General features: G+C 55.0%; 1 protein-coding gene across 1 annotated transcript in view; it reads left to right on the forward strand.

Annotated features, from left to right (window-relative positions):
- Window positions 1-14,819, forward strand: part of NCOR1 (nuclear receptor corepressor 1) — a 135,697-nt gene that overhangs the window by 102,662 nt on the left and 18,216 nt on the right. Inside the window, 11 exon segments of the mRNA XM_021066291.1 lie at window positions 732-892; window positions 5,067-5,187; window positions 5,280-5,381; window positions 5,714-5,814; window positions 6,303-6,471; window positions 7,525-7,665; window positions 8,853-8,936; window positions 9,392-9,648; window positions 9,815-10,175; window positions 12,039-12,266; window positions 14,235-14,444. Coding sequence (XP_020921950.1) covers window positions 732-892; window positions 5,067-5,187; window positions 5,280-5,381; window positions 5,714-5,814; window positions 6,303-6,471; window positions 7,525-7,665; window positions 8,853-8,936; window positions 9,392-9,648; window positions 9,815-10,175; window positions 12,039-12,266; window positions 14,235-14,444 — 1,935 coding nt within the window.

Genomic DNA, 14,819 nt, shown 5'->3' on the forward strand with positions numbered 1-14,819 from the left:
GCCCTAGTGTCCCGCCAGGCAGATAGCGCCCCCCGCACCGTGGCTGCTGCCCAGCGGCCTCAGGCTGGCCGTGGGGGGTTTACCCCCAGGACATGTCCGTGCCCTTTCAGAGTCACGTTCCCGTTCTCCGCATTTCCTCCTCAGTTGTATTCAGTTGAGACTCACCGGGCCACGGGAGGGTTTGTGCTCACACGTGGATGCTGTGGCCTCGACTGCCTTTCCTTTTAAGATACATGTACTTTGCCGATCTTGAGATAGACCCCCCCAAAAAAAAACTGTCCGCAAGAGTCAGAATCAGTAAATGTTTCTCGAATTATGCAGGATGCAAAGAGGACGTATAACTGGCTGTCATCATATCGATATTATCTGGGGTTGTGACAGCAGCTGTTCCTAAGATGCACCCTATTTCTCACCTCCACTGTGAGGTCCAAAGAGTGATGGAGAGAGGGAAGAAATTACTAGATTGCCATTTGCATACGTTAAGCAGAAATAGTTGGAAACGGGCATCAGTTTGACAGCTGTGGTTTGACAGGGCTTTGGGTGTTTCCGCCTCACAAGCACCATTCGTGACCTGAGTTGGGGCAAGACGCTTAAAGCAGCAACGTTCGCCCCGGCTTCGTCTCGCACGCGGGGTTTCATTGTGCTTGAGAAGTTGGGAAGCGGTTGAGATGGGCGCGCTGGCACCCACGCGGAAACGGACTCTTGAATTGTGTTTTTCTTCCCTTTACAAGTCCTCCAGCCTGCTCCACATCAAGTGATAGCTAATCTCCCCGAAGGGGTTCGGCTTCCGACCACTCGCCCCACGCGGCCGCCGCCTCCTCTCATCCCATCGTCCAAAACCGCCGTGGCCTCGGAGAAACCGTCCTTTATCCTGGGAGGCTCCATCTCGCAGGTAAAGGCTCCTCGGAGCAGGGTCTGACCTTGGGGTGCAGAGGGCCGAGCAGGTACATGGCCGGGGAGCGCCCCGCCAAGGCAGGGAGCCTGTCCACCCCTTCCCAGGCGCTCTGCTCTTCCCGTCGGAAGCCGCCTCGAGCCGCTTTCTGCCCCACAGGCTAGGCTGCCTTTCCTGAGCTTCTGTCGGTGGCGTCACGAGCCGGGCACGCTCGTGGGCCTGTCTCCCTTAACTTGGCGTAGAGCTTCTAGGCATCGGTCCAGGTCGCTGGGTCACCGGGACTGTCTTCCTTTTTCTGCTGACCAGTGCTCCCCTGGGCCAGCATGCCAGTTTGCGTACCTGTTTTCTTGTTGCTGGAAATTTGAACTGCTCCTCGTTTTCGGCTACAAGGAGTAGAGCTGGTGCGGGCATTCTTGTACTGCGCTCTTTGTAGACCTGTGTTTTCATTTCTCTCGCAGAGTCCCTGAGAGGGAATGTCTGGGTCTGTGTATGTGTCACTTTATCGTTTTCTAGAGTGGCTCTCCAGTTTGATGCTGCCACCAGCAGGGTCCGAGCCCCACGTGCTGTGGTCGTCCTTTTGTGTTGTGGTCATGGTAAGAGGCGTGTGGTTTCATCGTGGTTTTGGTCTGCGTGTCCCTGATAAACACGTGATGTTGCCCATTTTTCATAGACTTTGTGGCCATTTGTACATCCGACGGTGAAGTGACTGTTTTTAAGTCTTATTGTCTGTTTTTACTGGGTCTTTTCATTATTTGGTTGCAGAAGTTCTTTATATTATCTTGGGTGAAAGTTCTCTCTCCCCCCCCACCCACACACCCTTTTTTTCCTCTTTGTGGCTTGTATGTTTTGATGGGTAGAAGTTTTAAATTCTGATGACATCTACCTATAATTTTTTCTCCCTCTCATGATTAATCGATGTCTTTAAGAAGTCTTTTTTTTTAATGAACATTTTATTTATTTATTTATTTTGTCTTTTTGCCTTTTCGAGGGCCGCTTCCTGCCACATGTGGGGGTTCCCAGGCTAGGGGTCTAATCAGAGCTGTAGCCACCGGCCTACGCCAGAGCCACAGCAACGTGGGATTCGAGCCGCATCTGTGACCTACACCTCAGCTCACGGCAACGCTGGATCCTTCACCCACTGAGCGAGGCCAGGGACCGAACCCAAAATCTCATGGTTCCCAGTCAGATTCGTTACCAACCGCTGCGCCACGACGGGAACTCCTCTTTAAGAGGTCTTTACCTGCCTCCAGGCTGTGGAGATATTCTCCCAGATGTTCTTCTAAAAGCTGTGTAGTTGGGTGTTTACATTTAGCTCTGTGCTTCACGTGGAACCAGTCTCTGTACAGTGTGAGGCCAGGATGGGCCTTACCCATCAGGTGGCCCTGCAGCCCCAGCGACTGGCTGAAAAGTCTGCTCTCTCTCCTGGTTGATTGCTTCCGTGCTTTGTCCAAAGTGACCTGACTGCATGTTCACTTCTGTTTCTGACTCTGCTCTGTCGCATTGCCCACTTGTCCGCCCTCTTAGCAGCACCACAGTCTTGATTGCTGTGCTTTTAGAGTGAGTCTTGAGATGATGTAGTCTTAGTCCTGCAGGGCTTCTGTTTCTCCAGATGGTTTTAGCGCTTCTGTGTCTTTTGTATTTACATGTAAATTATATAATCAGTTTGTCAATTCCTGCAAAAAAATTCTGCTGGGATTTTCCTTTTTCTTTTTTTTTTTCTTTTTTAGGGCTGCACCTGTGGTACATGGAAGTTCCCAGGCTCGGGGTCACATCAGAGCCGCAGCTGCCGACCTGCACCACAGCCTCAGCAACTCGGGATCCACGCTGCATCTGCAGCCCACACCACAGCTCACAGCAGTGCTGGATCCTTCGCCCACAGTGAGGTCAGGGATCGAACCCTCACCTCCTCATGGATACCAGTCAGGTCGGTTACCACTGAGCCACACCAGGACCTTCTGGGAGTCTGTTGTTGTTTTATTAAAGTACAGTTGATCGACAGCGTTGAGTCAGTTTCTGTTGTGCAGCAGAGTGGCCCTTTGTAAATGTATTCCTCTTCTCATACTGTCTTCCTGAATCACGTACATCCCAAGAGACTGGGTATAGTCCCCCGTGCTCTCCAGCGGGACCTCGGTGCAACCTGCTGCGACCTGGTTGGCATTCATTCAACGTGTAGATTCCTGAGAAAATGGAGCCTCACCCATGCACATGCTCATCTTTCCATTTATTTAGGGCTTGAGTTTCTCTTAGCGGTGTTTTGTAACTTTCACTGTAGAGATTTTGTGCCTATTTTATTATATTTATTATCAGTTAACTTGATTATATCTGATATGTTTTATGTTTTTATAAATATCATTTTTTAAATTTTGTTTTCTAGTTTTTGCTGCTATATAGAAAAATAGTTGATTTTCATATCTGGACTTTATCTCCTGTGGCATTCCCTTACTGCTTCTAGGAGAGACTTGTGGTCTTACTTTTGGGTTTTAGGGGGTAGATTTCTTAAGTCTTTGTGTGCGTGTCATCTGCAGATAAGGACAGTCCGACTTCTTCCTTTCCGGGCTTTAGGCCGTGCCCTTCTTTCCTTTTCTGAAACCGATGAGGGCGGCACTTTGAGAACGGTGTTTAGGGAAGTGGTGAAGAGCTTGTGCCTTCCGTGGTGCCCGGGCTGGGAGGGAGGCATTCAGCACGTCCCGCGTAGGCGTGTGAGCCACGCGCTCTCCGGGCCCGTCAGGGCGACGGGCTCTCCCCGGGGTCTGTAGTTTGCCGAGAGCTTCTTTTGCTGCAGTCGTTACCCTTTTCAACCCGAGCATCTGTGTGGTTCTGGGTCTCTCTGTTGGGAGTCTCTGTTGGACGGATCAGCACGGTCGCCGTTTCCCTTAATTCTTCGCGTGCGGTTCCCTGAGTTCTCTGAACATACTTGGGGTGGCTGATTTAAAGTCTTTTTCTAGCCCAGAGGCAGTTGTGATTCACTGCCTTTTTTCCCCTCCCGATGTGTGGGTCATTCGTTCTTTGCATGTCTGGTGATTTTCGATTGAAAAAAACATAATGCGGTGACTCTGGAAATGAGATTCTCCCCTCTCCCTGAGATTGGTGGTTGTTGCTGTGTCCTTTTGTTGCTGTTACTTCTGTGAAGTCTGATTTCTTGTGTCACACGCGGGCCCTGGCGTCTCTGTGTGCCTCGCGAGCGGTCTTGCCGTTCCGCGCCACGAAGCAGTGAGCGTCCCAGTCTCACCTGAGGGCTCAGTCTGGGTTGGGGGCCTCGGCCTCGGTCCTCGCTGCTGCTGCCCCAGAGCCGTGGGCTCGGCCAGGCACGCGGGCGCGCCGCCTTTCCGGTCGCCCCTCGGAGGCGCACAGCCTTGGCGGCACCCGGCCTGCAAGGTCCCCGAGGCCCCTGGGAAGACGCGGGGCTTCTCCAGCCCCTGTGCACATGTCTTCGGTTGTTGATTGGCATGTTTTTCGCTCGGGCTGTTCTCTCCTGCCTCAGTCCGTGGAGAGGTTAGTCCACGGCTTTGACAGAGCTGCACCCCCACCGCCCAGCCGCGGTCAGGCCAGATACAGGCAGCTTTGCCAGGGCGTCTCTCAGCCGCCAGACCGGTCTGGTGATGACAGTGTCTGGGAATGAGAAGTCCCCTCGTTCCCCTGTGGTGCCTGCCAGGCCAGGCTCCTGGCTTTTGCTGGGATCGAGGGCTGTGGGTTTTCCAGGCGAAAATGGAGCCTTGCTGTCGAACCGCGTGGGTGAGGCGGTGCGGGGGTGGCGCAGAGCCCGTGGCACTCTGCGCACCTGCATGCCGCCCCTTTCTCGAATAAATAAACAGAGTCTTAGGCTGAAGAGTTGTCAGGAGGTTGAGTCTGCTAGGATGCTGCCGCCTCGCTGGACGAGAGCTTTGGCGCGCTCTCTCCACCGTGTTTGTCGCCGTCATGGCCCCGTGGCCCTCGTCCGAGGGCCCGATGTCGTGGGCAGTGGCCCGCTCCCGTGCGGGCAGGCCCGCAGCTTGTTATCAGACGATGGCCGCTGCGGAAGAGACCGTTTTCGTTTACTCACCTGGGACGAGGAGCGTCCTGTTTCCCAAATGCCTGCGGTTAACTTGGTGGGGAGGGTTAGGTGTTTGGACAGCCAAGTGTGTACGCTGCGCTGCGAAAAGGCGGTGTTATCCTCGTCCTTTCACGTTGTTTTTAGGGGACACCCGGCACTTACTTGCCTTCTCCTAATCAGGCCTCCTACGCCCCAGAGGCAGCGAAGCCCCCGGCGGGCTCCATCTCCCTGGGACTGCCGCGGCCGCAGGAGGCCGCCAAGCCAGGTGAGTGAGGCCCGCCCGGGGCTCGGCGCTGGAGCAGCCCGGCCGTCGGGACGCGGGCCTGATCCCTCGCCTTCTCTGGCTTTGCTCCGCAGCTGCTGTGCCCTACATCAAGCAGGAGGAGTTTTCTCCCCGAAGCCAGAACTCACAGCCTGAGGGTTTACTGGTCAGAGCCCAGCACGAAGGAGTGGTCAGAGGTAAACGTGCCTGCCCTTCGGCAGAAATAGCGAGCGTCGGTCCCCACTAAATTCATTAAAGGGAGTCATTAGTATGTTTTAACGATGGGCTTTTGAGTTCCAAATTTAAGCTTGCTTTCTGTGTAAAATGATTTAAAAACGTGGAGGTTTCCCATTTCTGTAGTCCTTCCTAATAATTGCACAATTACGTTAGAAGTACATTTCGATCCAGTAAAACTCCTCTTTTTGTGCTGCCGTTTGCTTCTCTTCGTGCTCGAGCAGGGCCGTTGCTTTTTGCTTGGCCCTTTGCAGGTGTAGGGCTGTGATTTGCTCATGGTTTTGCTTTTATCCAGGTTCCACAGGTGCCATTGCGGAGGGCAGCATAACCCGGGGAACGCCGTCCGGCAAACTCCCTGTGGAGAGCGTCCCTTCTCTGCGGGGCTCCATCACCCAGGTTAGTCGTGCTCCTGTCTGGGACCCTGAGCGGTAAGCAGCTTTTGAGAAAACCACAAGAAAAGCCTCCCCGCTTTGCCCATTGCAGCGCTTTGCCCGTACCAGCCGGGTTCGTTAACCGCTGCGCCACAGCAGGAACGCCCGGGATCCTGTGCTGTCATCTCATTTTTCTTAGAAACTTTGAGAACATTTTTGCACATTTGCATGATCTTAGGCCTTAAGACAAATTCTGCTTCGCAGAGTTAAGTGTCCTCATGGAGGTCTGACTTCCAGGTGGGGGAAGAAAACTGATTCAACTCACTTTTTATGGCGGGTTCAGGGATGGAGGTGCAGCATTTCTTTGTGTTTGTGAGGCGTGTGCTGGCCTTTCTCATTGAGGTCATGGCTTGCTGTGACTCTTGGTGAGGCGGGTTTTACCTTTTCTCAGGGTCTTGTGTTCCCTGTAAACTCCAGTGGCCCTTGTGGTGGCTGTGTTTGATTTGATGACAGGGCACCCCAGCTCTGTCCCAAGCTGGCATTCCAGCGGAGGCGTTGGTAAAGGGATCCATTTCCAGACTGTCTGTTGAAGAGAGCAGTCCTGAGAAGGGCCGAGAGGAGGCTGCATCCAAAGGCCATGTCATTTACGAGGGCAAAAGCGGACACATCTTATCCTACGACAGTAAGTACCGCACCTCTGTCTGGAAGCTGGCACCGGCACGGGTGCCCAGGACCTGCTTCCCCACGGGCCTGCTTTGGGAAAGTTCCTTTTCCTTCCCTGAGCCCAGGTTTCCTCACTGTGATGTAAGAAAGGGTAGGAGTTCCCGTTGGGGCGCGCATCAGAAACGAATCCGACCCACTCGTATCCCTGAGGATGCGGGTTCAATCCCTGGCCTTGCTCAGTGGGTCAGGGATCTGGCCTTGCCGTGAGCTGTGGTGTAGGTCGCAGATGCGGCTCGGATCTGGCAGGGCTCTGGCTGTGGTGTAGGCTGGCGGCTGCGGCTCCAGCTCGACCCTTAGCCTGGGAACCTCCATAGGCTGCACCTATGGCCCCAAAAACAAAAAAAATAAAAAAAGGTTAATGTTAGGACGTTTCATGAAGCTTCTGTGGAAAGTTAACCAAGACAGTCGTGAAAGGTGACGGACAGTGCAAAGCATGCTGTTCAGGTGTCGCCTGTGGCCAGCTGATTCAGCTTAGGAAAACAGTCTTTAGTAGAGTCCCTGTATTTTAAAGGGATACCGCTGTAGCGTGTTAAGAATTGGGGGGTAGGTAACAGTTGGCTAATCCTGGAGGGAGTACTGCCTTTGAATTCTCCTCGGGTCTAAGTCTTTGACGGCTCGATGGAGCTGAACACTTAGACGTCGTCCTGAGCGGTAGATGGGGAGCTGTCCCCCCAGCACGCGGCTCTCCCTTGTCGGAGGCCCACGCGCCTCGGGTATCCGCGGGCGGTCAGGACTCCCCGCCAGCGTTCCCGCCGCCCCTTGTCCGCAGTGCTCCCTCCTCTGTAGGACGTACGTTCCAAGGGAAGGGACCTAGTTTGTTAGCCTCGTCTGCAAGCCTCGTTTATGCCTGACGCTCAGTACATGTCTCATTAAACATGCCGTCTGCGTGGGGGTATGTGGTAGGTTAAGAGCAGTTTTTACCATTAGTTTTGTAAGATTCTGAAATGAAGACACCGTAGACTGTCCTGTGGACCCTGGGCTCCGTCAAGCAGTTCTCGTGTCTGTCCTGCAGATATTAAGAATGCCCGGGAAGGGACGAGGAGTCCGAGAACGGCTCACGAAATCAGTCTGAAAAGAAGCTACGAGTCCGTGGAAGGAGCTCTAAAGCAGGGCCTGCCCGTGAGGGAGTCTCCTGGGTCCACACCGCTCGAGGGTAAAACGCGTGCACAGCCCTGTTGGCGACGCCGGCTTCTGTACCACGGGCTCCCCGTGGGCGAGGCCGTGTGCCGTCTCTCCTTCCTGCCTGAGGTTTTGTATCCGTATGTGAACGACGCATGAACATAGCAGTGTGTTATTAACGCATGTCGTATCAATACACGTTCGTGTATTGATATGACATGTACATGTTAACCAGCATTTAAATTAGGTTCATCTCTACATGTAAATCAAGTGGTATGTGAGTGGAGAGAGGTAACAATTCAGCGTAACCGGTCATAGCATAGGTAGCAGTTAGACGGTTCCTCGAGTTTGCAGATTCCTCTTTAAGTGGGTTTATTGTGAGGCCGATGGAGTGGTGTAATGGACAGAGACATGTATTTGAATTCCAGGTTCACTCTTGGCTGCTTTCTCGCTCTTTATTGAATTAAGGGGTCGTACCTGCCGTTGTGTGAGGTTGGAGTCTGGTCTCCAGCCTCATGCTGATCATGCCGTGTGTGTTTATTAAATGATAGTAGCTATGGCTTCATTTTGATAACAGCTCACTCTTCTTAAATTTTAACCTGCCTCAACTGTTTAATTTCAATCTAGATGAAATAATGCAGACAAAATAGAGACTCCTCAGTCTTGGAAAGCCTATGAAGTTATCGAAGAGCTGGGTTTTCTCTGTAGTTAAAATGTCCCAGTCTCCCTTTTCCTTATTTTCCGGATTCAGATTGTTGGCAGCATCACACGAAACTTCTCAGGAGGTTGCTAGACCTCTTCCATTTTGACGTGCATGTTTCGTTGCATGTGTTTCGCCTTTTTTTGAGGTGTCCATTTATCACGGTTTCCCTTTCTCCCAGATGAACTTCAGAGCTGAGCAGTGATTTCTCATTCCTCTGTGTTCTCTCACCTTAATGAAAAAGCGCTGGGAATCTAGGTTTAACTTTGAAAACGTCCTTTGCTTTTTGACCCGTCGTAGGTGTCTTCTGTGGCCATTTTCTGTTCGGGAAAATGTTTAGAAAGAAATGGGCGCTGTCACGTGGGGTCCTTTCAGCTTTTGTGTTTTCCATGCTGTTCTCCTAAATGGTCCCCAAATTTAAAACGACTCCTGGTTCCCCAGGGAGCTCGTATCCACAGCGCCTGCTCCGGGACCATCCTGATGTCCTGCTCTGACGCCTGAATTGCTTTCTTTTCCCACAGGGCTGATATGTCGGGCGTTGCCCAGGGGGAGCCCTCACCCTGACCTCAAAGAAAGGACCGTGCCGTCCGGCTCCATAATGCAGGGTAAACCGTCTGCTCGCTCGCTCTTGCTCACGGCTGCCGCACCGGCGGAGTCCTTGGCATTGGTTTACGGGGCGTGAAACCTTTGCTCAGGACATGTTCCCTTTGGAAATATCAGGTGTTTAAGTCCTGATCATAGCTCTCCGAGCTGTGTCATTTAGTTGGGGACGAGAGCTGCCTGATCTTTGAATGTAGAGGCCACTTCATTATGTCCGAAGTGCTCCGTGATTGGGATGAGTGATGGATCAGATCTTGAACAGTCCGAAAGAAAAATAAAGACCAGTGAATGTTTATTTAAGAATCTGTTGTGAACAGAAAATGGATTAGAAAATGCAAGATGGCAAAAGGCATGAATCTGTTTACCTTGTGGTCAGTTACATGCAACAGAATTTCCCATTTTGCTGGTTTCTTAAGTGTATGGCTCCGTGGCACTGTTTTAACACGAGTGTTTTCCGAAGGCACGCCAAGGGCGACAGCGGACAGCTTCGAAGACGGCCTCAAGTACCCCAAACAGATTAAGAGGGAGAGTCCGCCCATCAGAGCCTTTGAAGGCGCCATTTCCAAAGGGAAGCCCTACGACGGCATCACCACCATCAAAGAGATGGGGCGCTCCGTGCACGAGATCCCCCGGCAGGACGCCCTGACCCAGGAGAGCCGGAAGACGCCCGAGGTGGTGCCGGGCGCGAGGCCCCTGGTCGAGGGCTCCATCTCCCAGGTAGCCGCCCCCGCGGGGGCTCCCGGTCCTTGTCGAGACACAGGTCTCTGGGCAGTAAGCGTGGCGGCTGTGTGTGTCTTGTCCCTGGTGTTTCAGGGGTGGGAAGGGGGTGGCCGGGGGCAGCGGTGGGCCTGGCACGGACGCCCGAGGTGCTCTCTCCCCGCAGGGCACACCCATCAAGTTTGACAGCAGCTCAGGCCAGTCTGCCATCAAACACAACGTCAAGTCCTTGATCACGGGCCCCAGCAAGCTGCCCCGCGGGCTGCCGCCGCTGGAAGTGGTGCCCGAGGGCGCGAAGGCGGTGGAGCGGGGCAAGTACGAGGATGTGAAGGCGGGCGAGCCGGTGCGTTCCCGGCACACGTCAGTGGTCAGCTCGGGCCCCTCGGTTCTCAGGTCAACGCTTCACGAAGCTCCCAAGGCCCAGCTGAGCCCCGGGATCTACGACGAGGCCAGCGCCCGGCGGACTCCGGGGAGCTACGCCAGCCCCGCGTCCAGAGGCTCGCCCATGCTGGGCCGGGCGCCCGACGGTGTGTGCCGCGTGTGTCCTGGGCTGAGGCTTTCACTGCGCTTGTGCACCCCGCACGCGGGCAGGTCCCCGCGTGCCCATCCAGGGGCACGTGCCCTGTAGGTTGTGCTTGATGCCAGGGCTGTGGCAGGCTGGCCCCAGATGAAAAGGAGGCGTGACGGTAGGTGAAATGCCTCACGTTTCAGTTGGTCCAGAAGGGCTCGCGGATGAGTCGTGCTGGGCATGGACTGTCAGCCACTCCGGGAGGTTTGCTGGCGGCCGGGCTGGACCACGGCCTCCTCAGCGAGGCCTGCTGAGGGGGCCGAACGTTCGCCCGTGGAGCAAGGCTGCTGCAGCTGGATCCAGGGTCTCTCTTGTTGGGCTGCCTTGCACAGTGCCTTGGCGTTTCCTGCCTCCGTTTCCTCCTCCATGAAGTGGTCGGCAGTGCGGAGGCTCGCTTACCTCACCGGGTGGTCGTGAGGGTACAATAAGGTAGTGGGTTTAAAGGACTTGAAAGGAAGGGTGCCTAGTCTGCCGGCAGGACTGAGTAAACGTGCGAGCCGTTGTTGTTACTGTCGATACCGCTGCAAAGCCACACCTCCTTGGGGTTTCCGCTGCCGCAGGTACATCAGTAGGGGGAGAGGCATGGATTCTTACCTGGTGGTCCCTCAAGGAATCTGAGGCTCTCGAAAATGGTTCCACTTGTCATTTAAAGTTGTAGTACTCGGAGTTCCTGTCGTGGTGCCGTGGTTAACGAATCTGCCTAGGAACCATGAGGTTGCGGGTTCGATCCCTGGCCTCGCTCTGTGGGTTAAGGATCCGGCGTTGCTGTGAGCTGTGGTGTAGGTCGCAGACGCAGCTCAGATCCCGCGTGGCTGTGGCTGTGGTGTAGGCCAGTGGCTGCAGTTCTGGTTGGACCCCTAGCCTGGGAACCTCCGTGTGCCGCAGGAGCAGCCCTAGAAAAGGGGGGGAAAGAAAGACAAAAAAATAATAATAAAATAAAATGGCAATACTCATTTATTGAGGGCTTATGTGTAGGGGCTTGGGCTGGACCGGGCCGGAGCCCAGAGTGGAGAGCCGGTGGGCGGAGGGAGGGGCCAGTCGGGAAGCCAGGCCCTGTGGCCCTGGTTTGGAAGGAGCATCGCCTGCAGGGGGAAAGGCACGCTGGGGCGTGAAGAGGTGTAATAGCCGTCGTGATGCCTTGGTTTCGGCAGGCAGGCTCGTCTGATCGTGGCAGAGTTGAAATGACCAAAATATTAGTGCTTAGACGGTGCTGGTGTTAGCACAGCACTGGGTGTGTGTTCATGTCTCCACGTGTGCCTTTTGAAGTGGCTAAAATAGTTGCGTTCCGTGTGCTTTATCGTAATTCCTGAAATGGTGGCGGCTGACAGTGTTGGCATGGCAGAGCACTGATGGAGTCACCCAGCCTCCAGCCTCTGAACAGCAGCATCAGGGACGAAGAGCTGGGAGGCCGCCTGCTGGCGGGAAGGTCTGGCGAGAGGACAGGGCCGGGAAGCACGGCGCAGCCCGGGGGCGAGGCAGGCAGAGCAGAGCGCACGTGCGGCCCTGGGGGAACGGAGACTATTAAGTCACGCGGAGAAAAGGTCGTGTGTAATGGGGTTGAAAGAGCGTTGAAGGTCATTTTCGGTCTTAACAGGAGGTAGTGAGGCTGGGGCTGTGAGCCGACAGGGCCCAGTCTCCAGATTCCAGAAGTGTCTGCCCGTGCCTCACATCAGCCAGCGCTGCAGGGTTAGACGTTAACGTTTGGTGGAGAGAGACTTCCGAATAGATGCTCGCGGTCTGTGCTGGACGGGCAAGGAGCAGACGAGCGGCACCCTCCTCAAGTCTGCGTAAGAATTTGCGGTGTCGGCCCTTTTTCTTCCAGTTACGATTGCTTCTGGCAAGTCGACCAATCATGAGAGAAAATCGACGCTGACCCCCACCCAGAGGGAGAGCATTGTGGCCAAGTCCCCAGTGCCTGGGGTGGACCCTGCCGTGAGCCACAGCCCCTTCGAGCCGCACCACAGGGCCGGGGCCCCGGGGGAGGCCTATCGGGGCCACCTGCCCACGCACTTGGACCCAGCCATGCCGTTTCACCGGGCTCTGGATCCTGGTAAGCATATGTCTAGCAGCACGTTCAGGCCAAGAGGGAATATGCCTGTGTGACGTTTTAAACTTACTAGTGTACACTTCAGTGGATTTTCATCAACTGTTCACATATAATCCGCTCCCACATCAAGAGACAAAATGCTACCGGCACCCCTTAAAGAACTGAAAGTACTAGGTGTATGGAAAGGCTTCTTACCGGATGACAACTGGCTCAGTGATTGGAAGAGTGAGTTGATCTGAAGAACTGCTACTTTCTGACCGTGCCTGCAGCACGTGGAAGTTCCTGGGCCGGGGACTGAACCTGCGCCACGGCAGCAGCCCAGCTGCTGCAGTGACAGCACGGCATCCTTAGCCTGCTGCGCCACAGGGCGCTTCGTAAAGAACCCTTCTTAAATGACGCAGGCGTGCATTATGCATTTTCAGTTACAGTCACTGGCGTGCACTCGCTCGGGCTCTGAGTGAACCTCGCCACTGTCTGTCTGGTGTAAATGTTACGTCTCCAGGTTTGGTTTTTTAAATGAAGCTAGAATTTCAAGAGACTTCAAAGCAGTCTAACTACAGAATCTTTCTAGACTTTTCCCCTAGTCTTCTGAAACTGTCTGGTCCCTCCCTCCCTCGGCGTCTGTATCGCGTCTTTCCAAAGCAGTCCCCCGGTTCCTGGAGACACCACCCTTCACTCCTCTGTCAGAGATTGACAGACTGTTCCGACCTCAGTGACATAATCACAGTAGCAAGTGCAGTGGGAAGGAGCCTTGGAACAGGCACCCCTGGCTGGGAGGGAACGTGATTCTGGCAGGCATAGGAGCGAGTGGCTTGCACGGGGCTCTGTGATGCTGCCCGCCAGGCACCAGGCCGTGGGCCCTGCCTGCAGGGACGAGAGTCTCTGCCGGGCTGTTGTGATGTCAGCCTGTCATGCTGTCTGCCGCATGAGAACACGGAGTTTCAGAGGCGGCCGGCTGGTGGTCTGGATGGAGGGAGCTCAGAGAGCGGCTTTTCTAGGCAGAACATTTATATGTAAAGCAGTTCTCGCGAGTTCCCAGACCAAAGTGCATGTGTCTTGGATTTAGTGTGTCTCGTAGTCCTTTCTTGCATAGCGCTTTCCCTGCTGAGCATCTTTGAGCTTGAACTGGATCATAAACGCTTGGAGGCTTAGAGGCATCATCTCCTACTTTGTTTTCCTTCCAGTTTTATTGAGGTGTAACTGACATTCGGCGCTGGTGAAGTTCTCTGTGTGTTTTACGTTCTGCTCGTCCCCGTACCGCCCAGTCCCAGCTTCCGTGTCCTGCTCTAAACCAGGCTTCCCAGACGGCAGCCTGGGGGCCAGATCCTGCTGCTGCCTGTTTGTGCACATCCGGTTTTGTTACGGCGCAGCCCCACCCATTTGTTTCTGTTCTGTCTGTGGCTGCTCTCAGTGGCAGCAGCAGAGCTGCGTCACGAGGGAGGGAGACCGGGAGAGCCCCAGATACGGACCCTCGGGCCTCTGCAGGCTGGTCTCTGCTCGGACACACTCAGCACATGCTTGTAGGCTAATCATTTTCACCCCAGGAAAGTCAAGTCACTGTTTGCTGCCAAGTGTTCTCCCGTGCATTTCCATGTAGTTGTCTTAGATGACCAGTCCAACGAACAGTAGGTTCATTTTCAAACCCAGCTCTTGGAGACCAGGTGAAGTGGAACAGTTTCTTGGCAAAGCCCAGCAGTGGGGACTGTTGTCAGCTACTGCTCTCGTGGCCACGAGGGCGACCGCCCCGTCCGGTCCCTCTGCCCTCCCGGTTTCCTTTAGTGCTGACACGAGAAGGGCGTCTTCGTGTTGCCGGCCTGTCCAGGCCCAGGAAGGCCCCCTTAGTGCTGCCCCCCCGCCCCCCGCAGAAGCTTGCTGGGCCCATTAGCTCACCAGCTGGTTTTCCTGCTCCTTCTGTGTGGGTGGATTCTACACAGACTGACCACAGACACCTGTCTCCCTTCTCTCCACCAGCAGCTGCCGCTTACCTGTTCCAGAGGCAGCTGTCACCGACCCCCGGCTACCCGAGCCAGTACCAGCTCTACGCCATGGAGAACACCAGGCAGACGATCCTGAATGACTACATCACCTCGCAGCAGATGCAAGTGAGCCTGCGCCCGGACGTGGCCCGAGGGCTGTCCCCGCGGGAGCAGCAGCTGGGCCTCCCGTACCCGGCAACCAGGGGTGTGTGTCTCTGCGGACGGATGGGCGCCGGGGCTCCCCGCTTCTCTCCCAGCGGTTGGGGGGGGCGGGAGCGGGGGAGCCCCTCCTGGGCCCCGGAGGGCGGGCAGCGGACATGGGGGAGGGGGTGCTTGGTGTCAGAGACGGGCTTCCCAGCTGTGGTCTGACCAGCTGCCTCCACTCACTGTCCACGCGTTCCGGTTGCTGGGAGGGGGCCGATCCCCTCGGGTCTCTCTCTGGACAAGAAGGCCTTACACAGAAGGGATGCTCTTAGTTGTGTCTGTATTCCTGCCACGTCATCTTCGGCTTATAGAGACGAACACAGTGAAACACCCACGTGTGGCACTCTGCCCCTAGCATGACACTTAAGGGAAAGGC

Source organism: Sus scrofa, chromosome 12, assembly GCF_000003025.6.
Source record: "Sus scrofa isolate TJ Tabasco breed Duroc chromosome 12, Sscrofa11.1, whole genome shotgun sequence".
Classification (NCBI taxonomy): domain Eukaryota; kingdom Metazoa; phylum Chordata; class Mammalia; order Artiodactyla; family Suidae; genus Sus; species Sus scrofa.